General features: G+C 38.8%; 1 protein-coding gene across 2 annotated transcripts; it reads left to right on the forward strand.

Moving 5' to 3' along the window:
• The first annotated feature begins 23,394 nt into the window (after positions 1-23,394).
• Positions 23,395-27,082, forward strand: LOC5566684 (nucleosome assembly protein 1-like 4). 2 transcript variants are annotated; one of them, XM_001651036.2, is made up of 3 exons: positions 23,395-23,486; positions 25,563-26,285; positions 26,389-27,082. In XM_001651036.2, exons 2-3 carry the CDS (start codon positions 25,595-25,597, stop codon positions 26,883-26,885), a joined length of 1,188 nt encoding a protein of 395 aa, XP_001651086.1. In that variant the 5' UTR covers positions 23,395-23,486; positions 25,563-25,594; the 3' UTR covers positions 26,886-27,082. The 2 variants fall into 2 exon arrangements, with proteins under 2 accessions (XP_001651086.1, XP_001651087.1); XM_001651037.2 differs by lacking the exon at positions 23,395-23,486 and adding an exon at positions 24,935-25,161.
• The last annotated feature ends 583 nt before the right edge of the window (positions 27,083-27,665 follow it).

Below are 27,665 nucleotides of genomic sequence, written 5' to 3' on the forward strand. Positions count from 1 at the left end.
CATTCTTTGCGCTTTCGTCTACGAGCCAAGCTTTGCTTTGCCCGTCCATATCCATCTGTCGATCCAGCGACAACGCACACATTCCACCTCCCCCACAAGCACACACACCACGCCCGGCCCACCGGATGGAAACCATTTTGTGGACGTGCGAGAGCGTGAGAGCGAACGGAGAAAAAGAGCGGTTCATTCTCCCATCGCATCGCTCTCTCAGTCTTCCCCAGAAACTTTCGATACAGTCGGCCGATTTCCCCTACCCGAACCAGAAGCTTTGCTGTGTGCTTTTTCTCTCGTCTTGCTTGTTTGCCTGTGTATGCTACAGCCACTACTGTTGTTTGCATGTGTGCCGTGACGCGTAAAGCACCCATTGAGTCGAATTGTCCGGATGATGATGCTGATTACGTTCTGCTAATCTGAAAAGCACGATTTGGACAAGCTTGTACTACTGCTGTTTGTGAGCAGTCCGTCTCCTGCCTGGAAGGGCCAAACATGGATATGCGGATCTACAAGCAGAGTCCTACACTTGCACGAGTCCCGCCCGCAATCCAAGAAATGCTAGCAAAAAGGAAGGAGGCAGTCCCAAGCTCCCTGTCCAAGTCGCTTCATTCGGGTACACTTTTTCAGTTCTGTTTGCGTTTGCATTCAAATCCAATAAGTCCAACAGCAACGATCATTTTCGTTGACCGATCTACTTCAATAATGATATTCGTGAGCACTGAAGGTGGGTTTCAGTTGAAATGTATTCAGTTTACAGAAATCATAAGTAGTGTTTGTCTCTTTCAAATTAAGAAAATTGTTATCTCATAACTTTAAAACTTCTCCCGAATGCTATTTTCAATCGATGTGCACCACATTTCAACTGCATCTGTAGGAAGAATTTAAGCTTCGAACTTTGCTGCACAATAGGCTGTACAATACCTCCACACCGTTGATGTTATCTCAACATTCAATTATCTTTGAAGTCATGCTCAAACTAAACACACAACAGGACACTATTTTGCAGTTTATTGATTTTAGAACAAACATACAACATTACTTGCATGCGTGCAGAGCATTGATATACCTTTCACTAGAATATATCCCGTTGTTTCTATCATTTTGTTTCAAAATTGTTTTCGATAGTAGAAACTTGAGCAATCTTAGAGCGCTTGTAAATTCAATTTTGAGTGTTGTTTGTTTGAACTCTGTTCGGTGTACGAATATGGAATTGGGTCACTTTAAGACACACTTTCGGTACTTTTCCATGATTCCAACGATGAACATAAATATAGGTCATTTAAAAGTTTTATTTTTTATTTGTACCAACTTGATGCGAAAACAGTGCCCATGTACAGTACGAATATGAGTTTGAGTCACTGTAAATACCGGAAGTGAAGTCGACATCTTGGATCTCAAAAAGACATCGGACATTCGATTTCCGGCATCTACTCGTCGGTACCTTTCCTCAAATACCCATCACTGCATTGGTGCCAAGTGATTTTCTCAAACCAGAAGTCGCCGTATTGGGTTCCAAGACAGCATCATCTTGGCCAAAACTATCCAAAAAGCTTAAACCTTACCATTCCTCTCTTATGCAAGAAAAGAAAAGTAAAGTAAGTCCCGCTCCAAAAAATACCCACTCTTTTGTGTGTTTCTGAGCAAAACAAAATTGTGGAAAACATGAAAAAAAAAAAAAATAAATAAATAAATAAATAAATTAATCAAATTAAATGCGACACAAATTATAGAACGCTAGTTTCGAGGTTCATTCTTTGCGCTTTCGTCTACGAGCCAAGCTTTGCTTTGCCCGTCCATATCCATCTGTCGATCCAGCGACAACGCACACATTCCACCTCCCCCACAAGCACACACACCACGCCCGGCCCACCGGATGGAAACCATTTTGTGGACGTGCGAGAGCGTGAGAGCGAACGGAGAAAAAGAGCGGTTCATTCTCCCATCGCATCGCTCTCTCAGTCTTCCCCAGAAACTTTCGATACAGTCGGCCGATTTCCCCTACCCGAACCAGAAGCTTTGCTGTGTGCTTTTTCTCTCGTCTTGCTTGTTTGCCTGTGTATGCTACAGCCACTACTGTTGTTTGCATGTGTGCCGTGACGCGTAAAGCACCCATTGAGTCGAATTGTCCGGATGATGATGCTGATTACGTTCTGCTAATCTGAAAAGCACGATTTGGACAAGCTTGTACTACTGCTGTTTGTGAGCAGTCCGTCTCCTGCCTGGAAGGGCCAAACATGGATATGCGGATCTACAAGCAGAGTCCTACACTTGCACGAGTCCCGCCCGCAATCCAAGAAATGCTAGCAAAAAGGAAGGAGGCAGTCCCAAGCTCCCTGTCCAAGTCGCTTCATTCGGGTACACTTTTTCAGTTCTGTTTGCGTTTGCATTCAAATCCAATAAGTCCAACAGCAACGATCATTTTCGTTGACCGATCTACTTCAATAATGATATTCGTGAGCACTGAAGGTGGGTTTCAGTTGAAATGTATTCAGTTTACAGAAATCATAAGTAGTGTTTGTCTCTTTCAAATTAAGAAAATTGTTATCTCATAACTTTAAAACTTCTCCCGAATGCTATTTTCAATCGATGTGCACCACATTTCAACTGCATCTGTAGGAAGAATTTAAGCTTCGAACTTTGCTGCACAATAGGCTGTACAATACCTCCACACCGTTGATGTTATCTCAACATTCAATTATCTTTGAAGTCATGCTCAAACTAAACACACAACAGGACACTATTTTGCAGTTTATTGATTTTAGAACAAACATACAACATTACTTGCATGCGTGCAGAGCATTGATATACCTTTCACTAGAATATATCCCGTTGTTTCTATCATTTTGTTTCAAAATTGTTTTCGATAGTAGAAACTTGAGCAATCTTAGAGCGCTTGTAAATTCAATTTTGAGTGTTGTTTGTTTGAACTCTGTTCGGTGTACGAATATGGAATTGGGTCACTTTAAGACACACTTTCGGTACTTTTCCATGATTCCAACGATGAACATAAATATAGGTCATTTAAAAGTTTTATTTTTTATTTGTACCAACTTGATGCGAAAACAGTGCCCATGTACAGTACGAATATGAGTTTGAGTCACTGTAAATACCGGAAGTCGACATCTTGGATCTCAAAAAGACATCGGACATTCGATTTCCGGCATCTACTCGTCGGTACCTTTCCTCAAATACCCATCACTGCATTGGTGCCAAGTGATTTTCTCAAACCAGAAGTCGCCGTATTGGGTTCCAAGACAGCATCATCTTGGCCAAAACTATCCAAAAAGCTTAAACCTTACCATTCCTCTCTTATGCAAGAAAAGAAAAGTAAAGTAAGTCCCGCTCCAAAAAATACCCACTCTTTTGTGTGTTTCTGAGCAAAACAAAATTGTGGAAAACATGAAAAAAAAAAAAATAAATAAATAAATAAATAAATTAATCAAATTAAATGCGACACAAATTATAGAACGCTAGTTTCGAGGTTCATTCTTTGCGCTTTCGTCTACGAGCCAAGCTTTGCTTTGCCCGTCCATATCCATCTGTCGATCCAGCGACAACGCACACATTCCACCTCCCCCACAAGCACACACACCACGCCCGGCCCACCGGATGGAAACCATTTTGTGGACGTGCGAGAGCGTGAGAGCGAACGGAGAAAAAGAGCGGTTCATTCTCCCATCGCATCGCTCTCTCAGTCTTCCCCAGAAACTTTCGATACAGTCGGCCGATTTCCCCTACCCGAACCAGAAGCTTTGCTGTGTGCTTTTTCTCTCGTCTTGCTTGTTTGCCTGTGTATGCTACAGCCACTACTGTTGTTTGCATGTGTGCCGTGACGCGTAAAGCACCCATTGAGTCGAATTGTCCGGATGATGATGCTGATTACGTTCTGCTAATCTGAAAAGCACGATTTGGACAAGCTTGTACTACTGCTGTTTGTGAGCAGTCCGTCTCCTGCCTGGAAGGGCCAAACATGGATATGCGGATCTACAAGCAGAGTCCTACACTTGCACGAGTCCCGCCCGCAATCCAAGAAATGCTAGCAAAAAGGAAGGAGGCAGTCCCAAGCTCCCTGTCCAAGTCGCTTCATTCGGGTACACTTTTTCAGTTCTGTTTGCGTTTGCATTCAAATCCAATAAGTCCAACAGCAACGATCATTTTCGTTGACCGATCTACTTCAATAATGATATTCGTGAGCACTGAAGGTGGGTTTCAGTTGAAATGTATTCAGTTTACAGAAATCATAAGTAGTGTTTGTCTCTTTCAAATTAAGAAAATTGTTATCTCATAACTTTAAAACTTCTCCCGAATGCTATTTTCAATCGATGTGCACCACATTTCAACTGCATCTGTAGGAAGAATTTAAGCTTCGAACTTTGCTGCACAATAGGCTGTACAATACCTCCACACCGTTGATGTTATCTCAACATTCAATTATCTTTGAAGTCATGCTCAAACTAAACACACAACAGGACACTATTTTGCAGTTTATTGATTTTAGAACAAACATACAACATTACTTGCATGCGTGCAGAGCATTGATATACCTTTCACTAGAATATATCCCGTTGTTTCTATCATTTTGTTTCAAAATTGTTTTCGATAGTAGAAACTTGAGCAATCTTAGAGCGCTTGTAAATTCAATTTTGAGTGTTGTTTGTTTGAACTCTGTTCGGTGTACGAATATGGAATTGGGTCACTTTAAGACACACTTTCGGTACTTTTCCATGATTCCAACGATGAACATAAATATAGGTCATTTAAAAGTTTTATTTTTTATTTGTACCAACTTGATGCGAAAACAGTGCCCATGTACAGTACGAATATGAGTTTGAGTCACTGTAAATACCGGAAGTCGACATCTTGGATCTCAAAAAGACATCGGACATTCGATTTCCGGCATCTACTCGTCGGTACCTTTCCTCAAATACCCATCACTGCATTGGTGCCAAGTGATTTTCTCAAACCAGAAGTCGCCGTATTGGGTTCCAAGACAGCATCATCTTGGCCAAAACTATCCAAAAAGCTTAAACCTTACCATTCCTCTCTTATGCAAGAAAAGAAAAGTAAAGTAAGTCCCGCTCCAAAAAATACCCACTCTTTTGTGTGTTTCTGAGCAAAACAAAATTGTGGAAAACATGAAAAAAAAAAAAAATAAATAAATAAATAAATAAATTAATCAAATTAAATGCGACACAAATTATAGAACGCTAGTTTCGAGGTTCATTCTTTGCGCTTTCGTCTACGAGCCAAGCTTTGCTTTGCCCGTCCATATCCATCTGTCGATCCAGCGACAACGCACACATTCCACCTCCCCCACAAGCACACACACCACGCCCGGCCCACCGGATGGAAACCATTTTGTGGACGTGCGAGAGCGTGAGAGCGAACGGAGAAAAAGAGCGGTTCATTCTCCCATCGCATCGCTCTCTCAGTCTTCCCCAGAAACTTTCGATACAGTCGGCCGATTTCCCCTACCCGAACCAGAAGCTTTGCTGTGTGCTTTTTCTCTCGTCTTGCTTGTTTGCCTGTGTATGCTACAGCCACTACTGTTGTTTGCATGTGTGCCGTGACGCGTAAAGCACCCATTGAGTCGAATTGTCCGGATGATGATGCTGATTACGTTCTGCTAATCTGAAAAGCACGATTTGGACAAGCTTGTACTACTGCTGTTTGTGAGCAGTCCGTCTCCTGCCTGGAAGGGCCAAACATGGATATGCGGATCTACAAGCAGAGTCCTACACTTGCACGAGTCCCGCCCGCAATCCAAGAAATGCTAGCAAAAAGGAAGGAGGCAGTCCCAAGCTCCCTGTCCAAGTCGCTTCATTCGGGTACACTTTTTCAGTTCTGTTTGCGTTTGCATTCAAATCCAATAAGTCCAACAGCAACGATCATTTTCGTTGACCGATCTACTTCAATAATGATATTCGTGAGCACTGAAGGTGGGTTTCAGTTGAAATGTATTCAGTTTACAGAAATCATAAGTAGTGTTTGTCTCTTTCAAATTAAGAAAATTGTTATCTCATAACTTTAAAACTTCTCCCGAATGCTATTTTCAATCGATGTGCACCACATTTCAACTGCATCTGTAGGAAGAATTTAAGCTTCGAACTTTGCTGCACAATAGGCTGTACAATACCTCCACACCGTTGATGTTATCTCAACATTCAATTATCTTTGAAGTCATGCTCAAACTAAACACACAACAGGACACTATTTTGCAGTTTATTGATTTTAGAACAAACATACAACATTACTTGCATGCGTGCAGAGCATTGATATACCTTTCACTAGAATATATCCCGTTGTTTCTATCATTTTGTTTCAAAATTGTTTTCGATAGTAGAAACTTGAGCAATCTTAGAGCGCTTGTAAATTCAATTTTGAGTGTTGTTTGTTTGAACTCTGTTCGGTGTACGAATATGGAATTGGGTCACTTTAAGACACACTTTCGGTACTTTTCCATGATTCCAACGATGAACATAAATATAGGTCATTTAAAAGTTTTATTTTTTATTTGTACCAACTTGATGCGAAAACAGTGCCCATGTACAGTACGAATATGAGTTTGAGTCACTGTAAATACCGGAAGTCGACATCTTGGATCTCAAAAAGACATCGGACATTCGATTTCCGGCATCTACTCGTCGGTACCTTTCCTCAAATACCCATCACTGCATTGGTGCCAAGTGATTTTCTCAAACCAGAAGTCGCCGTATTGGGTTCCAAGACAGCATCATCTTGGCCAAAACTATCCAAAAAGCTTAAACCTTACCATTCCTCTCTTATGCAAGAAAAGAAAAGTAAAGTAAGTCCCGCTCCAAAAAATACCCACTCTTTTGTGTGTTTCTGAGCAAAACAAAATTGTGGAAAACATGAAAAAAAAAAAAATAAATAAATAAATAAATAAATTAATCAAATTAAATGCGACACAAATTATAGAACGCTAGTTTCGAGGTTCATTCTTTGCGCTTTCGTCTACGAGCCAAGCTTTGCTTTGCCCGTCCATATCCATCTGTCGATCCAGCGACAACGCACACATTCCACCTCCCCCACAAGCACACACACCACGCCCGGCCCACCGGATGGAAACCATTTTGTGGACGTGCGAGAGCGTGAGAGCGAACGGAGAAAAAGAGCGGTTCATTCTCCCATCGCATCGCTCTCTCAGTCTTCCCCAGAAACTTTCGATACAGTCGGCCGATTTCCCCTACCCGAACCAGAAGCTTTGCTGTGTGCTTTTTCTCTCGTCTTGCTTGTTTGCCTGTGTATGCTACAGCCACTACTGTTGTTTGCATGTGTGCCGTGACGCGTAAAGCACCCATTGAGTCGAATTGTCCGGATGATGATGCTGATTACGTTCTGCTAATCTGAAAAGCAGATTTGGACAAGATTGTACTACTGTTGTTTGTGAGCAACATGAATCTGTCTCCTGTTTAAAAAGGGCCAAACATAGATATGCGGATCTACAAGCAGAGAGACACTTGCACGACTCCCGCCCGAATCCAAGAAATGTTAGCAAAAAGGAAGGAGGCAGTCCCAAACTCCCTGTCCAAGTCGCTTCATTCGGGTACACTAGTCCAGTTATGTTTGCTTTCAAATCCAATAAGTCCAACAGCAACGATCATTCTCGTTGACCGATCTACAATCTAAAATGATATTCGTGAGCACTGAAAGTGGTTTTTAGTTGAAATGTATTCAGTTTACAGACATCATAAGTAGTGTTTGTCCCTTTCAAATTAAGAAAATTGTTATCTCATAACTCCCGGATGCTTTTTTCAATCGATGTGAACCAAGTTGAACTGCATCTGTAGAAAGAATTTAAGCTTCGAACTTTGTTGCACAACATGCTGTACACTATCTCCACACCGTTGATGTTATCTCAACATTCAATTATCTTTGAAGTCATGCTCAAACTAAACACACAACAGGACACTATTTTGCAGTTTATTGATTTTAGAACAAACATACAACATTACTTGCATGCGTGCAGAGCATTGATATACCTTTCACTAGAATATATCCCGTTGTTTCTATCATTTTGTTTCAAAATTGTTTTCGATAGTAGAAACTTGAGCAATCTTAGAGCGCTTGTAAATTCAATTTTGAGTGTTGTTTGTTTGAACTCTGTTCGGTGTACGAATATGGAATTGGGTCACTTTAAGACACACTTTCGGTACTTTTCCATGATTCCAACGATGAACATAAATATAGGTCATTTAAAAGTTTTATTTTTTATTTGTACCAACTTGATGCGAAAACAGTGCCCATGTACAGTACGAATATGAGTTTGAGTCACTGTAAATACCGGAAGTCGACATCTTGGATCTCAAAAAGACATCGGACATTCGATTTCCGGCATCTACTCGTCGGTACCTTTCCTCAAATACCCATCACTGCATTGGTGCCAAGTGATTTTCTCAAACCAGAAGTCGCCGTATTGGGTTCCAAGACAGCATCATCTTGGCCAAAACTATCCAAAAAGCTTAAACCTTACCATTCCTCTCTTATGCAAGAAAAGAAAAGTAAAGTAAGTCCCGCTCCAAAAAATACCCACTCTTTTGTGTGTTTCTGAGCAAAACAAAATTGTGGAAAACATGAAAAAAAAAAAAATAAATAAATAAATAAATAAATTAATCAAATTAAATGCGACACAAATTATAGAACGCTAGTTTCGAGGTTCATTCTTTGCGCTTTCGTCTACGAGCCAAGCTTTGCTTTGCCCGTCCATATCCATCTGTCGATCCAGCGACAACGCACACATTCCACCTCCCCCACAAGCACACACACCACGCCCGGCCCACCGGATGGAAACCATTTTGTGGACGTGCGAGAGCGTGAGAGCGAACGGAGAAAAAGAGCGGTTCATTCTCCCATCGCATCGCTCTCTCAGTCTTCCCCAGAAACTTTCGATACAGTCGGCCGATTTCCCCTACCCGAACCAGAAGCTTTGCTGTGTGCTTTTTCTCTCGTCTTGCTTGTTTGCCTGTGTATGCTACAGCCACTACTGTTGTTTGCATGTGTGCCGTGACGCGTAAAGCACCCATTGAGTCGAATTGTCCGGATGATGATGCTGATTACGTTCTGCTAATCTGAAAAGCACGATTTGGACAAGCTTGTACTACTGCTGTTTGTGAGCAGTCCGTCTCCTGCCTGGAAGGGCCAAACATGGATATGCGGATCTACAAGCAGAGTCCTACACTTGCACGAGTCCCGCCCGCAATCCAAGAAATGCTAGCAAAAAGGAAGGAGGCAGTCCCAAGCTCCCTGTCCAAGTCGCTTCATTCGGGTACACTTTTCAGTTCTGTTTGCGTTTGCATTCAAATCCAATAAGTCCAACAGCAACGATCATTTTCGTTGACCGATCTACTTCAATAATGATATTCGTGAGCACTGAAGGTGGGTTTCAGTTGAAATGTATTCAGTTTACAGAAATCATAAGTAGTGTTTGTCTCTTTCAAATTAAGAAAATTGTTATCTCATAACTTTAAAACTTCTCCCGAATGCTATTTTCAATCGATGTGCACCACATTTCAACTGCATCTGTAGGAAGAATTTAAGCTTCGAACTTTGCTGCACAATAGGCTGTACAATACCTCCACACCGTTGATGTTATCTCAACATTCAATTATCTTTGAAGTCATGCTCAAACTAAACACACAACAGGACACTATTTTGCAGTTTATTGATTTTAGAACAAACATACAACATTACTTGCATGCGTGCAGAGCATTGATATACCTTTCACTAGAATATATCCCGTTGTTTCTATCATTTTGTTTCAAAATTGTTTTCGATAGTAGAAACTTGAGCAATCTTAGAGCGCTTGTAAATTCAATTTTGAGTGTTGTTTGTTTGAACTCTGTTCGGTGTACGAATATGGAATTGGGTCACTTTAAGACACACTTTCGGTACTTTTCCATGATTCCAACGATGAACATAAATATAGGTCATTTAAAAGTTTTATTTTTTATTTGTACCAACTTGATGCGAAAACAGTGCCCATGTACAGTACGAATATGAGTTTGAGTCACTGTAAATACCGGAAGTCGACATCTTGGATCTCAAAAAGACATCGGACATTCGATTTCCGGCATCTACTCGTCGGTACCTTTCCTCAAATACCCATCACTGCATTGGTGCCAAGTGATTTTCTCAAACCAGAAGTCGCCGTATTGGGTTCCAAGACAGCATCATCTTGGCCAAAACTATCCAAAAAGCTTAAACCTTACCATTCCTCTCTTATGCAAGAAAAGAAAAGTAAAGTAAGTCCCGCTCCAAAAAATACCCACTCTTTTGTGTGTTTCTGAGCAAAACAAAATTGTGGAAAACATGAAAAAAAAAAAAAATAAATAAATAAATAAATAAATTAATCAAATTAAATGCGACACAAATTATAGAACGCTAGTTTCGAGGTTCATTCTTTGCGCTTTCGTCTACGAGCCAAGCTTTGCTTTGCCCGTCCATATCCATCTGTCGATCCAGCGACAACGCACACATTCCACCTCCCCCACAAGCACACACACCACGCCCGGCCCACCGGATGGAAACCATTTTGTGGACGTGCGAGAGCGTGAGAGCGAACGGAGAAAAAGAGCGGTTCATTCTCCCATCGCATCGCTCTCTCAGTCTTCCCCAGAAACTTTCGATACAGTCGGCCGATTTCCCCTACCCGAACCAGAAGCTTTGCTGTGTGCTTTTTCTCTCGTCTTGCTTGTTTGCCTGTGTATGCTACAGCCACTACTGTTGTTTGCATGTGTGCCGTGACGCGTAAAGCACCCATTGAGTCGAATTGTCCGGATGATGATGCTGATTACGTTCTGCTAATCTGAAAAGCACGATTTGGACAAGCTTGTACTACTGCTGTTTGTGAGCAGTCCGTCTCCTGCCTGGAAGGGCCAAACATGGATATGCGGATCTACAAGCAGAGTCCTACACTTGCACGAGTCCCGCCCGCAATCCAAGAAATGCTAGCAAAAAGGAAGGAGGCAGTCCCAAGCTCCCTGTCCAAGTCGCTTCATTCGGGTACACTTTTTCAGTTCTGTTTGCGTTTGCATTCAAATCCAATAAGTCCAACAGCAACGATCATTTTCGTTGACCGATCTACTTCAATAATGATATTCGTGAGCACTGAAGGTGGGTTTCAGTTGAAATGTATTCAGTTTACAGAAATCATAAGTAGTGTTTGTCTCTTTCAAATTAAGAAAATTGTTATCTCATAACTTTAAAACTTCTCCCGAATGCTATTTTCAATCGATGTGCACCACATTTCAACTGCATCTGTAGGAAGAATTTAAGCTTCGAACTTTGCTGCACAATAGGCTGTACAATACCTCCACACCGTTGATGTTATCTCAACATTCAATTATCTTTGAAGTCATGCTCAAACTAAACACACAACAGGACACTATTTTGCAGTTTATTGATTTTAGAACAAACATACAACATTACTTGCATGCGTGCAGAGCATTGATATACCTTTCACTAGAATATATCCCGTTGTTTCTATCATTTTGTTTCAAAATTGTTTTCGATAGTAGAAACTTGAGCAATCTTAGAGCGCTTGTAAATTCAATTTTGAGTGTTGTTTGTTTGAACTCTGTTCGGTGTACGAATATGGAATTGGGTCACTTTAAGACACACTTTCGGTACTTTTCCATGATTCCAACGATGAACATAAATATAGGTCATTTAAAAGTTTTATTTTTTATTTGTACCAACTTGATGCGAAAACAGTGCCCATGTACAGTACGAATATGAGTTTGAGTCACTGTAAATACCGGAAGTCGACATCTTGGATCTCAAAAAGACATCGGACATTCGATTTCCGGCATCTACTCGTCGGTACCTTTCCTCAAATACCCATCACTGCATTGGTGCCAAGTGATTTTCTCAAACCAGAAGTCGCCGTATTGGGTTCCAAGACAGCATCATCTTGGCCAAAACTATCCAAAAAGCTTAAACCTTACCATTCCTCTCTTATGCAAGAAAAGAAAAGTAAAGTAAGTCCCGCTCCAAAAAATACCCACTCTTTTGTGTGTTTCTGAGCAAAACAAAATTGTGGAAAACATGAAAAAAAAAAAAAATAAATAAATAAATAAATAAATTAATCAAATTAAATGCGACACAAATTATAGAACGCTAGTTTCGAGGTTCATTCTTTGCGCTTTCGTCTACGAGCCAAGCTTTGCTTTGCCCGTCCATATCCATCTGTCGATCCAGCGACAACGCACACATTCCACCTCCCCCACAAGCACACACACCACGCCCGGCCCACCGGATGGAAACCATTTTGTGGACGTGCGAGAGCGTGAGAGCGAACGGAGAAAAAGAGCGGTTCATTCTCCCATCGCATCGCTCTCTCAGTCTTCCCCAGAAACTTTCGATACAGTCGGCCGATTTCCCCTACCCGAACCAGAAGCTTTGCTGTGTGCTTTTTCTCTCGTCTTGCTTGTTTGCCTGTGTATGCTACAGCCACTACTGTTGTTTGCATGTGTGCCGTGACGCGTAAAGCACCCATTGAGTCGAATTGTCCGGATGATGATGCTGATTACGTTCTGCTAATCTGAAAAGCACGATTTGGACAAGCTTGTACTACTGCTGTTTGTGAGCAGTCCGTCTCCTGCCTGGAAGGGCCAAACATGGATATGCGGATCTACAAGCAGAGTCCTACACTTGCACGAGTCCCGCCCGCAATCCAAGAAATGCTAGCAAAAAGGAAGGAGGCAGTCCCAAGCTCCCTGTCCAAGTCGCTTCATTCGGGTACACTTTTTCAGTTCTGTTTGCGTTTGCATTCAAATCCAATAAGTCCAACAGCAACGATCATTTTCGTTGACCGATCTACTTCAATAATGATATTCGTGAGCACTGAAGGTGGGTTTCAGTTGAAATGTATTCAGTTTACAGAAATCATAAGTAGTGTTTGTCTCTTTCAAATTAAGAAAATTGTTATCTCATAACTTTAAAACTTCTCCCGAATGCTATTTTCAATCGATGTGCACCACATTTCAACTGCATCTGTAGGAAGAATTTAAGCTTCGAACTTTGCTGCACAATAGGCTGTACAATACCTCCACACCGTTGATGTTATCTCAACATTCAATTATCTTTGAAGTCATGCTCAAACTAAACACACAACAGGACACTATTTTGCAGTTTATTGATTTTAGAACAAACATACAACATTACTTGCATGCGTGCAGAGCATTGATATACCTTTCACTAGAATATATCCCGTTGTTTCTATCATTTTGTTTCAAAATTGTTTTCGATAGTAGAAACTTGAGCAATCTTAGAGCGCTTGTAAATTCAATTTTGAGTGTTGTTTGTTTGAACTCTGTTCGGTGTACGAATATGGAATTGGGTCACTTTAAGACACACTTTCGGTACTTTTCCATGATTCCAACGATGAACATAAATATAGGTCATTTAAAAGTTTTATTTTTTATTTGTACCAACTTGATGCGAAAACAGTGCCCATGTACAGTACGAATATGAGTTTGAGTCACTGTAAATACCGGAAGTCGACATCTTGGATCTCAAAAAGACATCGGACATTCGATTTCCGGCATCTACTCGTCGGTACCTTTCCTCAAATACCCATCACTGCATTGGTGCCAAGTGATTTTCTCAAACCAGAAGTCGCCGTATTGGGTTCCAAGACAGCATCATCTTGGCCAAAACTATCCAAAAAGCTTAAACCTTACCATTCCTCTCTTATGCAAGAAAAGAAAAGTAAAGTAAGTCCCGCTCCAAAAAATACCCACTCTTTTGTGTGTTTCTGAGCAAAACAAAATTGTGGAAAACATGAAAAAAAAAAAAATAAATAAATAAATAAATAAATTAATCAAATTAAATGCGACACAAATTATAGAACGCTAGTTTCGAGGTTCATTCTTTGCGCTTTCGTCTACGAGCCAAGCTTTGCTTTGCCCGTCCATATCCATCTGTCGATCCAGCGACAACGCACACATTCCACCTCCCCCACAAGCACACACACCACGCCCGGCCCACCGGATGGAAACCATTTTGTGGACGTGCGAGAGCGTGAGAGCGAACGGAGAAAAAGAGCGGTTCATTCTCCCATCGCATCGCTCTCTCAGTCTTCCCCAGAAACTTTCGATACAGTCGGCCGATTTCCCCTACCCGAACCAGAAGCTTTGCTGTGTGCTTTTTCTCTCGTCTTGCTTGTTTGCCTGTGTATGCTACAGCCACTACTGTTGTTTGCATGTGTGCCGTGACGCGTAAAGCACCCATTGAGTCGAATTGTCCGGATGATGATGCTGATTACGTTCTGCTAATCTGAAAAGCACGATTTGGACAAGCTTGTACTACTGCTGTTTGTGAGCAGTCCGTCTCCTGCCTGGAAGGGCCAAACATGGATATGCGGATCTACAAGCAGAGTCCTACACTTGCACGAGTCCCGCCCGCAATCCAAGAAATGCTAGCAAAAAGGAAGGAGGCAGTCCCAAGCTCCCTGTCCAAGTCGCTTCATTCGGGTACACTTTTTCAGTTCTGTTTGCGTTTGCATTCAAATCCAATAAGTCCAACAGCAACGATCATTTTCGTTGACCGATCTACTTCAATAATGATATTCGTGAGCACTGAAGGTGGGTTTCAGTTGAAATGTATTCAGTTTACAGAAATCATAAGTAGTGTTTGTCTCTTTCAAATTAAGAAAATTGTTATCTCATAACTTTAAAACTTCTCCCGAATGCTATTTTCAATCGATGTGCACCACATTTCAACTGCATCTGTAGGAAGAATTTAAGCTTCGAACTTTGCTGCACAATAGGCTGTACAATACCTCCACACCGTTGATGTTATCTCAACATTCAATTATCTTTGAAGTCATGCTCAAACTAAACACACAACAGGACACTATTTTGCAGTTTATTGATTTTAGAACAAACATACAACATTACTTGCATGCGTGCAGAGCATTGATATACCTTTCACTAGAATATATCCCGTTGTTTCTATCATTTTGTTTCAAAATTGTTTTCGATAGTAGAAACTTGAGCAATCTTAGAGCGCTTGTAAATTCAATTTTGAGTGTTGTTTGTTTGAACTCTGTTCGGTGTACGAATATGGAATTGGGTCTTTTCCATTATTCCAAAGATGAACATAAATTAAAACAGTTTATGATTACCAAACAATAGACAACATCTGTGACATTCATTATTGATAAGAAATTCCGAAGTTAATATATAACTTGATGCGAAAACAGTGCCCATGTACAGTACGAATATGAGTTTGAGTCACTGTAAATTCCCCATACCAAGGCTGTTACGTGGGGGAGGGAGGGATTTCACGTACCGGAAGTCGACATCTTGGATCTCAAAAAGACATCGGACATTCGATTTCCGGCATCTACTCGTCGGTACCTTTCCTCAAATACCCATCACTGCATTGGTGCCAAGTGATTTTCTCAAACCAGAAGTCGCCGTATTGGGTTCCAAGACAGCATCATCTTGGCCAAAACTATCCAAAAAGCTTAAACCTTACCATTCCTCTCTTATGCAAGAAAAGAAAAGTAAAGTTAAGTTAAGTTATTATATATAAGGTATGGCTTAACGTCTTTTTCGTACGATTGGTTTCTTTTGCGATGTTCATTAGTATTACATTAATATCGATTCGTTAGAAGTGTTTTTCCTATAAGAGATTTTCTCTATTGATTCAGTTTTCTTACGTTCTTATTGGATACTATTTCTTGTTGTACGCTTAAATTTTTCTACTTGATGTTGTATTATGAATGATGCTTACTTTGAAAATTGTCTTTTTGGACCATTGAAAGATCTTATTACTATCGGATGTGACGATAAATTGTACATTTTTAAAGCTTTTTACATGTTTGCCTCGCTTTCCTTATTATTTTTATATGCATTAACCTTGTGAACAAAATGTTCAAAAATGTATTACTGAATAGAAAATTCTTCTCATTGCGGCGTACGCTTTCGCATATCGACCGCTCGCCTAAATTTAGATACTGCGCTTGGATAAAGCTAGATTATACACGGTAATAAATAATTGCCCATTATCACGCACATAATTTTCTTTTCAGTCGTAGAGTAAATATTCTAGACAAGTTGGAACACTGACACAAAATAAGGGTATCTCGAACAATATAATTTTTTTTATATTTACCATGCCATAATTATATTTAGTTGTATTCAGAGCCGTAGCGTTGCTTCATGGCGCCCTTGGCAAACCTATATTTTTGCGCCACTAGTCAAAGCCTTATTCAAAACTTATCTTTCTATTTAATCATAAATTAACACACCGTCAAACGGGGGTACCTTGCAACACTTTTCAATGTTCAAAGCTGTATGGATGACAAATTGAAGGGCTCAGATGAACCAAAAACGATCTGGTATTCTAATTGCTTCGTGAAGAATACCCTACGGTATTTGTTTGATTATAATTTGGTTTCCTGGGATCAGGAATAATATTAATAATATCGTTTTTCTATTGAATGAATTACCGTTTTGAATCATATTACGGACAGCTTCAAATTCCGGACACTCTATTTTGTATGGGAAACATTTCACACGAAATCTTTCAATTTCTGTCGTTCGAAAGTTCTCACTTTCGAGGCCCGTTGTAATAATCTTTTTTCATGAAAATCTATGCGAATATATATTGTCCAACTGCCTTAGACGACTCTTTAGTGGCTTGTCGACTTCAACTGATGATTGGACTTTTCTATTAATGATTTCCATGAGCTGTCCGGAATTCGAATCAAAGTGTCCGGAATATGGGGCAAAAGTGAGGAAGCGCCCGGAATAAGAATCATGAAAAGGCCACACCTTTCGATTTATTTAAAATTATTCAAGTTGCGGAAGCGTATTCTTTACCCACCATTCGAAAGTTAAGGGTTTCCGACGTTCGATAACGTTGAGAAATCATACAGAATGACTTATTTTGTGTGCTCTATGCTCACTTATACTCCATAAAGGCCTTAAGTGTCTGTAATATGAATCAAAACGATATTACAGTGAAAGCATGATAATTATCAGAAAAAAATAACACTGGTTGGCATAGACTTTCCATAATAGGTTGCTACAAAAATCACAGTGAACTGAAATTTCGTACAATCTTTGTTTTTTCCTTGTTTGCATCTCGCAAAAAAAAAAAGAAATTTCCACGTTGACTTCAGCAGAGAGCGTCTAACATAAATTTTATCTTAATTTCCCACTCACTAACTTCTTTTTATTTGAGAATTCCAAATGCGAAAACATGTTGGAGAAACAAAGAATATCGTTGTGTTTGGATGGGCATTTAATTCCTCCGAAATAAGTGCGCTTTGCGAAAAAGAACCACGTGATTATTGAGCTGAAATCGAATTCAGGTTAAACTTCTGCGTCCATGAGTCCTCTCGTGGCGTAGGGGTAACGCGCCCTATCTAGAGAACAGGGAGTCGTGAGTTTGATTCTCATCGAGAAGGCGTGTAACGTTTTCGTTACTTCACATTAATTTGTCCATTTAATCCAATTGCAAGGTATATGTAATGTTCAGTTTGTTAAACTTTCACTCGGCTGGTTAGCCGTAAAGCACGAATCATGATCAATGAACAAAGAAACTGATTAATGCCGAAATACGTCCGTTATCTTGTGTAGGTATCGTGTTTTGGTTGCATATCCACGGCATACAAAATTAACAAGGCTCTTTAATAGTTCAAATGCTCTGTTATAGTGTAAACATCAAATTTGATTACAAACATGTGACGTCATTCTTATCGTACCATATACCATCCGGACCACCAGATCATTTTTTTTTCACAAATTTGTTCGAAGTGGACAGGAATGACGTCGTCAATTAACTGTCAGTTTTCGGAATATATCACCTTCTTAACCCCTCTATCGACAGCTTCATTTTTTATCGTCAAGGAAATATTCAAATCGCGATAACTTTTTTGTTTCTCGATATTTTTGCACCATTTTTTCACAAAATGTCAAAAAACTCTTCTTGTTTTAGAATCTGTGTCGATATTGACAATTGATCATCTGGCTCTGGAGATATTCCGAAAATCAATTTGGTGCAGCCGTTTTTGAGTAATGAGCATTTTTGTGTCTGGAACCACGCTGGCTAAATAAAGATCTTGAAAACTTCAGAAAACATCGAGTAGCTCCTTATTAACTGGTACTATATAGCCCACATTTTTTTTTGATAAATTGACGTAAAACAAAATGGCCTCCAAAGATATTTTATATGGAGAACGTCGGTTCCCGAAGGAACATCGGAATATCTTTAAAACCAGATCACCAATGATCAATATCGACACGGATTCTTGAACAAGAAGAGTGAATGAAAAATGGTGCAAAAATATCGAGAAACGAATAAGTTATCGCGATGTGATTTTTTTTGACGGTAAAAAATGAAGCTGCCGGTAGAGGGGTTAATATTGTGCACAGTGCAGTCTCTTGTATGAAATTGATGGATATGTGCCTGTTTTTTTAACATTGTGATCATCTGTTTAAAAACAACGACATCATTAGATTAATCCTGCACCATGAAGAAAAAAAACCATTAGGTACTAACCATAAACAGAACACACAAGGAGCATCATAGAGTGCTACGATTGGTGCGATAAATTTCAGTTCAGATTCTTTTTATAGTAGTCGGTTTTATGGTGGAATTTTTTCATCTTGGCACATCTGCGTATACCTGAAGGCTCACTAATACATATTGGCGCACACGAAAGTGTTCGAAGTGGGTACCGAGTTGGATAAATACGACGAGCGCTGAAAATAAAACGACTTTTGCAACGTGTTCACCAAAACAAATTTGTTGTATATCTACCGCCATGTTAAATTAAGAACTGCACCAACGTTCAACCGACTACAAAATCTGTAAGTTTACTATAATCTGGTAAAAATCACTGAGCCGTGTATAATGTGACATGTCATAGTAGCCGCGACACAACATCATGTATTTAATAGTGACAGCCCACCGTACAACAAGTCATATGGTGATAAGTCCACATGCCAACTTGTCAATATCTAGAATTTTCTACCCATAAATACTACAACTCTGTTAATAAACAGAATATATTTCTTGTGATATGTTTAGGTAGAGTTAACAGATTATGTATCGTGAAATCGTTGTGCAGTTCTAATTTTACCATGGATCAGTTGTTTCTACAATAAAATTCATTCAGTTGCATACAACATTTTTTGCTACCGAATTGACAATGGGTCTACGGTGAATTGGTCACGAAAATTATGATTTATGTAATTTATCAGCTAATAACGCTGATATCGCTAGAAGTAATTATTCATATGTTGGGGAACATATTATTACACATAATTCATAACAATATACATTTTTAGAATTAGTAATTTTTGTTTACTATATCAATAAACTTGTATGTTAAAACTAGATAAAACTTACAGCATTAAATTTCTCCTGTGCAAAGTATAACGCATGTACTTTAACCTCTATCGTTGTATTAGTAGAAGGTTGAAAGACTTTTCATTACACTTCACAAGTATTTTCCAAAATCTAATTGATTTTTCCACAAAAAAAAAATATTTTTTTCGGTACGGTGTCTAAAATATTGAAAATGGGGGTGAGATTGGGTCAAGCAAGAACGATAGTTAATTAAATTGCAAGACCACTTTTTTGACATTTTACGGTGCCGGGTGTTGTCATTCCTCATTAAGATGTGTTTATTCTTTCTAAATACAGCATCTCTGAAACATCGAACAAGTCTACTTGAGGATTCCGTGCATCGAATAACAATGCAACGAATTTTGACAACTTTTCAAACCAGCAACTGTGTTTCGTGCGCAGCAACATCGTAAAATTTTATCAATTGTTTTTTTTAATAAATTTAATTATTTATTAGTGTTTTCATATTACAGAAACATCTCACGAAAGTACGAATGAGTTGGATCGCTGAAATACCGGTACTATGAAGTCAAAAGCTGCCTGAAATATATTGATCGAGGAATGTCGCACCGAAATATAACTATTTGCACTGGTTCAAAATAATCACTGTTTCAGTACACCTCTGGGAAAACTGAATAGGCTTTATGGCAATGGGGATGAGACTTTGAAGATAATTTGAGGGAAACAAACATGAAAATTTATGTAAACTTAGCGTAAATGTTGGGTCTCATATATTTTCTCATAGCTCTTCAAATTTTTGGTATAATCGTTCTTTTAAGTGGGTTTATCATACTTGTGAAATATCTTAGATATCTTTTCGTCTTGTTTGTATCGTATTTCATCATTATTTTTCAGCTGTGAATGGTTTTGCAATCATATTCTCAAAAATAAGTTATTTCAATAATAGTGACCCAATGTCACCCCCTCTATGGGGTGAGATTGGGTCATTTTTCATTCTCTTGTAGTGCCGCTGTGAATTAATATTTTTCAATAATTTTGTGAGCAGTTATTAATGTACCATCAAAGTACATACACACCAAATTTGAAGTTTATTGGAGCTAAATTGCGATAGTTATTCAATAAACAAATCGTACATATGCCTTTTTGACCCATTGTCACCCCCAACGACGGTACTACAAAAAAAAAAAATTCAACTGAATAATTTCTAAAAGCATTAACATACATTTCAAGCGAACATGGGCATTCATCCACGCGTGGTTAAAATTCAGTATTATTCAATCACGTAATACCCATGAATGTCAAAAATTTTCTCGTTCCCGATATCATACAGAACTATATTTTCTATTGGAGGACAGAATATGTGGGACGGCACGAACAGTAGTAGACTCTGATCCCTTCTCTACGAATGATAAACGAAACGACCACCTCCCCCCAAACCCCCCCAACTGTTTGCTTCATTGTAAATTTGGAAATGATTGGTTAGTTAACCGACAGTTTGGCACATTGTGAATAAAAAATGTTGTTCCGAAACATTATCGTTTTTGAATGGTTACATAACTTTACCGTATATTTCCTACATTATAATTTTTCCATTCATCATTTGCTGCTCAGGGAAGGGTAAATTTATTGTTATTTTGGATTTTATGCAGAACTAGTGGTCCCGGCAAATTTTGTCTTGCTATCAAATAGGCTGTTGGAAAACGTCAAGAAATCCCCCATACAAAATGACACCTTAGTCTTCTCCCATTTTCCAGATTATACAGGAGACTTTTCCGAACTTTTTCTCCACACGAACACGTCGCATCCCTTGCGGAGTGCAACAGTGAAAAACTTGCGTTAATCCGTTGACCCGTTCTCAAGCCATTTCGTGACATACTTTACGACATACACTCCATTTTTATTTATATAGATAAAGCTATCAGTACACTATGGCAAATATTTGGCTTGCATTGATACGACGCCAAACAAAATGTTTGTTATCGTCAAATATTTGCACATTTGACGAAACGTATACTGATAGCTTTAGTTAGAAATGGTTGTGTATGGTTTAGTACAATTTTGAAAACAGTAGAGTGGTGATCCATAACTATGCGGGTTGTCGTCATCATCAGCACATCGTTCTGTTTACATCTTTTTCGAGACTAATACACATACTAAGAAACAGACCTTTCCTATACGATATTGGATTTACAGGTCACTTGAAAACAAGGTGCACAATAAAAGTCAAACATTTTTTAGCGCGCACTACCTAATACAGCTTTTGACAGTTGAGATCCCTACTAGGGATGCCCGATGCGCATAATTTATTTTGGGCTGTTTCAACGTAATTTCCTAGTTGCGCTGCATTCCTCAGTTTTGGATAAATTTCCTAGGTCCTTAAAGAATAAACTAAATTTTGGGTTGATTTTCGGAAAAATTGGGTTTTCTCAACCCATGCATTAGAAAAATTGCATTTACCAAAATTCGACGTATTGAGACAAAGTACCCCAATTAGGTTGATGCAGCCCTTTCTATTTTTGAGAACATTCGTAAGAAAGAGAAAATCGAATATCGAGATATGTTGTGTTAATAGAATAATCAATATACTTGATCTTAGGTATATTTAACTCAAAACTTAGGTGAAATGTTTTCTCCGTGTACGCAAAAGTTGCGAAACGGAATGCTACACTCAGAAATAAAAATAGTCACCGGGTCACTTAACATTATGCATGTTTCCAACCAAAACACAGTGAACAGATATTCAGCAAATTAATTTCAGTTTTGAGCAGAAAAACTGCTTCCGCAATTTTGATGATTACGATGATTGCAATGACGGATCCTTGAACGTTAATGACTATTTCAAGTGTGTACTAAAATTAGGGCGAGTGTAACAAGATTGATTTCTCTTCTGTGAATAAAAGTGCAAGTTTGATGGTATGTTTCCACCTTAGGGTACAAGATTGTTCCGGTAACTAGCGTTCTGAAGTAAAAAAGTACTAAGAAACTAGCATCATGTAACTTTTTTTCACAGAAGAGAGGATCGATGAAGAAAAATCCATTGTTGTATTCGCTCTTTCTCATTCTGCTGTGACTGTTTACATTAACTGTCGCATAACTTACGACCTCGCCCTAAAAGCCATTGGTAACCATTGGTATCAAGACGAACACATTTATGAAATTTATTTTTTCAGCGACTCCGATATTCACAGCTAATATGTGAATTTTCATATGTCAGCCAAAAATTATATAAAGCGTACTGTCAAACGGGGTTACTTACAACACATCGACATGAAAAACGAACTGACGTTTTTCTGTAGCCGCTTTAATTAAAATATGTATGAAAAACAAATTGAGTGAAATACAACCTGAAAACCTTTTGCATGGCTTTCCAATAGCCGGCGAGATTTTTAATTTGCTTAAGTTTTCACATTTGGATACCTAATACAATACCAATTTATTTTTCAATAATTAGTTCTCAACGAGTAGGGTATCTTGTTTATAATAATTGATATGCTTTCATTGAATCAAATCATTGAATGATCAAAACACCACGTAAAGGTTTTGATAGTTAACCTTAGATAGAGCTGTGTGTTGCATGTCACTCCACATTAGGGATAACATGAAAAATGTATATTTTTAGTCTCTTCTGATCCCAGCAAACAGAATTAGAATAAAATAAATACCTACCATGCAGATTTTTTTAGATAGTGATTAGGATAGCTATCTGCATTTGGTTCATCTGAATCCTTACATTTTTCATCATTTTTTTATAGCCTATTGAAAGGGTTGCAAGTTACCCCGTTTAACGGTACCTAAGCCCTGAATTAGGTATGAATCAAACAGCGTAGAATTAGTAGTGGTAATACTTATTATAGATCTAATAAGATTTCTCGTTATTTTCTACGTACGATGCTGATTAGCACTGCATGAAGTTAGTCTACCTCTCGTATTTTGTTTGTGTTTGTGGCGTCAGCTGATACTGCTAAAAACTTACAGCCTGTTATTTGGAAGCCTATTTATATGCCTGATATGTCTTAACTTGATCATTCGGTCTCTCCTGTTTTGCTTGATACGATCAATAGCTTATTGACACAGTGCGTAGTGGATACAAAGGTGAAAAAAACGCAAAAAATATCTTATATTCTGATAATATTAACTGGAAGGTAAGTGCAGTTTATTATAGGCTTAATTATATGTTATTTATCAAATCGTCTGAGTTAAAGAATCGCTATACTGGAATTTGAAAAAGGCGTAGTGGAATGAAGGAGAAGTTACTAAGAAACAGTGAATTGTGAATAATTTAGTTATTCAGTGGCTTTAAGTTTTGAGTGCACACCGTTACATCAATAGTCGGATATGCATTCACGATTGTATAATTGCTTATTTTTTGAATTTATCGACAACAAAAAAAAAAAACACAGATTGTTTTTACTCCGCTGTGAAATGTAAATATTGTATTGCGTCGTGTTTAACAATGGTTCCCAAAAGTGTACATGTTTCAGTAAACATAAGTATAAATACGTTTGCGTTCATAGGGTCCTACAATTTTTGATAAAAACTTACTTATTGAAATTACACGATAGAGCGTGTTTTTTCCGCTCAAGTAATGGCTAAATTTCCATTTTGAGAATGGGTCCATATTTGAACCTTGACACTTTTGATCATGTTTGACGTTCATGTAGTGGACAAAAACGCCACCTTTTCAAAACGAGGGAAATATTGTGGAATTTACTCAAGTGCGACATACTAACGAGTTCTCGCAGTGATCGTTTTCCTCTTTAGCTAATTAGGGATCGTTCAAATATTACGTAACGCAATATGGGGAGGGAGTGTTGTTACCGTAGTGTTACGGTCCGTACAAAAAATTCAAATTGTCCATACAAAAGTTGTTACGTGGGGGTGGGAGGGGCACACTATGTCTGAACCAGACGATTATAAAAATCGAATGTACATCGATTTTTTTCTCGCTAGAGATCAGTATTTGATCCATATTTTCATAATCGGAAGGTTTTAAAATATTCTATCGGTGAAATTTTGATTTTTTACACTTTTCAGCTATTTTTCATACTAAAACCTATGAAAGCCTAGTTTTTCGGCGCATTTCAGCCCATACAAAATGTATGGACAAAATTTCACCGATAGAATGTTTTAAAACCTTCCGATTATGAAAATATGGATCAAATACTGATGTCTAGCGAGAAAAAAATCGATGTACATTCGATTTTTATAATCGTCTGGTTCAGACATAGCGTGAGGGGGTCTAAAATTGCCAAATGTTTCGTAATGTAATATTTGAATCATCCCTTACAGGGCCAAGAAAATGTTTTGACAGTTATTTTTTATTCAATATAAAGTACTCATGCTCCGTCTCCCTGAATCGTAAAATGTTTTTAAAATTTATTGAATTTTGAGTACTAATCCAAAAGGAAAAACAATGAAGAGAAATCGATCACTGCTGATACACCTGTATGATGCTCAACGCGTTAGTTGTATGATTTTTTGACAGAAAGTGTAAAAAGGTATCACTAATGAACAGATTTTATTTAGTGTGCACTACGGAACTGACAAGAATTGTCGATTTTTGAAAAAGAAGGACATCCCTAACGACACCTTTCGCCGCATTTTTACCCGCTTGGTTGGTTGTTGGTTGTGTGAGACTAGGCAAGAGATTCGAGCTTTTCTTGGCATGTAAAATACCTTCTAGGAAGTACCCGTGTTTTAAGCGAAGGCAATTTACAAATTTTGCCAGACCCGACTGTTTGCCAGTGCTTCCGTCCATCGGGCAGCGTATTGAAGTGAAGGTATTCCTGTGATCCGGCCATAAATTTCCCTAAGAAGGTATGGAACAAAATGGAGAAAAACCCACATGTGCTTTTTTGTGTTCTTGTTTTACTAGTGAAGAAGGTGCTATTGCAACTTGCCTACAAACTTTTTATTGCCTTTTTGTTGCAAGAACATATTAAGATTAAACAGTACACACGTGATTTGCCCGTCAAAATATGAATATTGTGGTCTATCAAACTAGAAACTATTCTAATTTCCTGCACATTTAGTGCAATGAATATACAAAGATGAGAAAATTGCAACATAACCTCGATTTCTGCTCGTTGTTTTTCGTGTATGATGTCGTAGAAATAAATGCGTCATTAGTAATATTTAAGCGAATAAACCATTGCAAAATCATATCAATTCATAAAATTAATCAATTTAATTATTTATATTTTGATAACTGTTTTCAGGTTTACGGTTTTGTTCCAAACAATAATCAACAATGACTGGTACAGAGAAGAACGCAGTCAAAGCTGTGGAATCTAACTCCGATGGTGAAGATCAGATGCCAGACTTCTTAGATGACCCGGCTTACATGTGTTCGGCATCGCGCCGAATGATGATGAAGGAAGTAATTAAAACGCTGCCAGGGAATGTTCAACACAAAATTAACGCCCTGAAGCATCTGCAGAAGAAATATCTCAGCCTAGAGGCGAAATTTTTTGAGGAAGTTTACGCTTTGGAGTGTAAATATCAGGCTCTATACCAACCGCTAGTTGACCGCCGAAAGGCCGTCATCGCCGGGGAAACTGAATTAGAAGCCGGTGAAGCGGATTGGGAAGATGAGAGTGATGATGAAAAGGAGATAGATGCCGAAGTGACCGAACGGTTCAAGCGTATGGCGCTGAACTACAAAAATCAGCACTCGAAGGTCATTAAGGAATCGCAAGGCATCCCAGCTTTCTGGTTGACTGTTTTCAAAAACACGCAAACTATGGCCGATATGATTCAACCGCATGACGAACCCCTTCTGGAACATCTAACCAACGTGAACATTGTGTATAAAACAGACCCAATGAGCTACGTGCTCGAGTTCCACTTTTCACCAAACGCTTACTTCAAGGACGCGATTTTAACCAAGACATATTTTATGCGCTGTCAGGTAGATGAGGAAGAACCATTCAGTTTTGAAGGTAAGCAATATATTGAGTCCAGCTTTAAATGTGGACTGTTACTTAACCAATTAATTGTTTTTAGTCTGTTCCTAAGACCTAACTTTTTCTGATTTCATTCCAGGTCCGGAAATCTACAAGTGCACTGGTTGTACGATCCAGTGGAATCCTAGCAAGAACGTGACGGTCAAGACAGTCAAGAAGCAACAGAAGCACAAACAGCGCGGAGTGATTCGCACTCTTACCAAGACGCTGCCAAATGATTCTTTCTTCAATTTCTTCAGCCCTCCGCAAGTGCAAGATGATGACAAGAATGTCGATGATGAGACTCAAATGCTTCTTGCCTCGGACTTCGAGATTGGACATTTCCTTCGGGCCCGTATCATTCCGAAGGCCATCCTTTACTACACTGGTGAGGTGATGGATGAAGACGATGATGGTGAGGAAGAAGAGGAGGAGGAAGAAGAGGAGGACTTGGAAGATATGGAAGAAGAAGAGGGCGAAGAAGAGGAGGAAGAAGAGGAAGAACGGCCGGCACCGAAGAGTCGGAAAGGTGGACGCGGAGGTGGTGGCAAGAAACCCAAGGACGGGCAGAATCCAGCCGAATGCCAACAACAATAGAAGCATTACATTCGCTATGTAATTGTTTTATTTACACATTAGCTTATTTGAAATAATATGTTCCATTGTTCGCAAGTTTAAACTCACACGCAACCCACGAATACCCAGAAACGTGCTTAAATATAGACCTGCATGATGATTATATTCAACGAAATCAATACATATTGAGGATTGCTCGAATCATTTAATTGGAAATACATATTTTTTTATGATTTGATTCTAAACCGAAATAAGCCATACTCGATATGTCCAGTGTTAATACATACAGCATTGGTATAGCTAAGCTGCAAAAATTAAAACGGAACTATTCGTATTCAATGTAGCAGCTGAAAGGTAATATTTTTCACAAGATCAAACGCTACAACAGCAGATACGGCTGCAAATATTTGAGAGTATAACCTTTCAACATCATTGGTTCAATTCCATTGAGGCAACGTGCTCAATATAGTATGGTTAGAGCATAAATTTAGGCTATTTGCAGTCAGTACCATGTATATCGAACACGAATCATGTTAACAAAATCATAAATATTTCCATATAAATACTTCAAAAACAGTTTTACTGAGACGGCACCTGCTACGTGTTCTCTTCTTTGATTAAGTTAAAATGGTAAGTTTCGAATATAGACATTAATTTTAGCTAGTATTTAAATAAACTTTGATCAAACTGCAACCCATGCTTAAATGTTAAAAATAAGAACATCAAGTTGAGACTACATGCAACAGTAGTCTCAACTTGAGTTGTAGAGTAGGGCGGTAAAAAATTCGACAAAGTTTGAAA

The sequence above is a fragment of the Aedes aegypti genome, chromosome 3 (assembly GCF_002204515.2).
Source record: "Aedes aegypti strain LVP_AGWG chromosome 3, AaegL5.0 Primary Assembly, whole genome shotgun sequence".
NCBI lineage: Eukaryota > Metazoa > Arthropoda > Insecta > Diptera > Culicidae > Aedes > Aedes aegypti.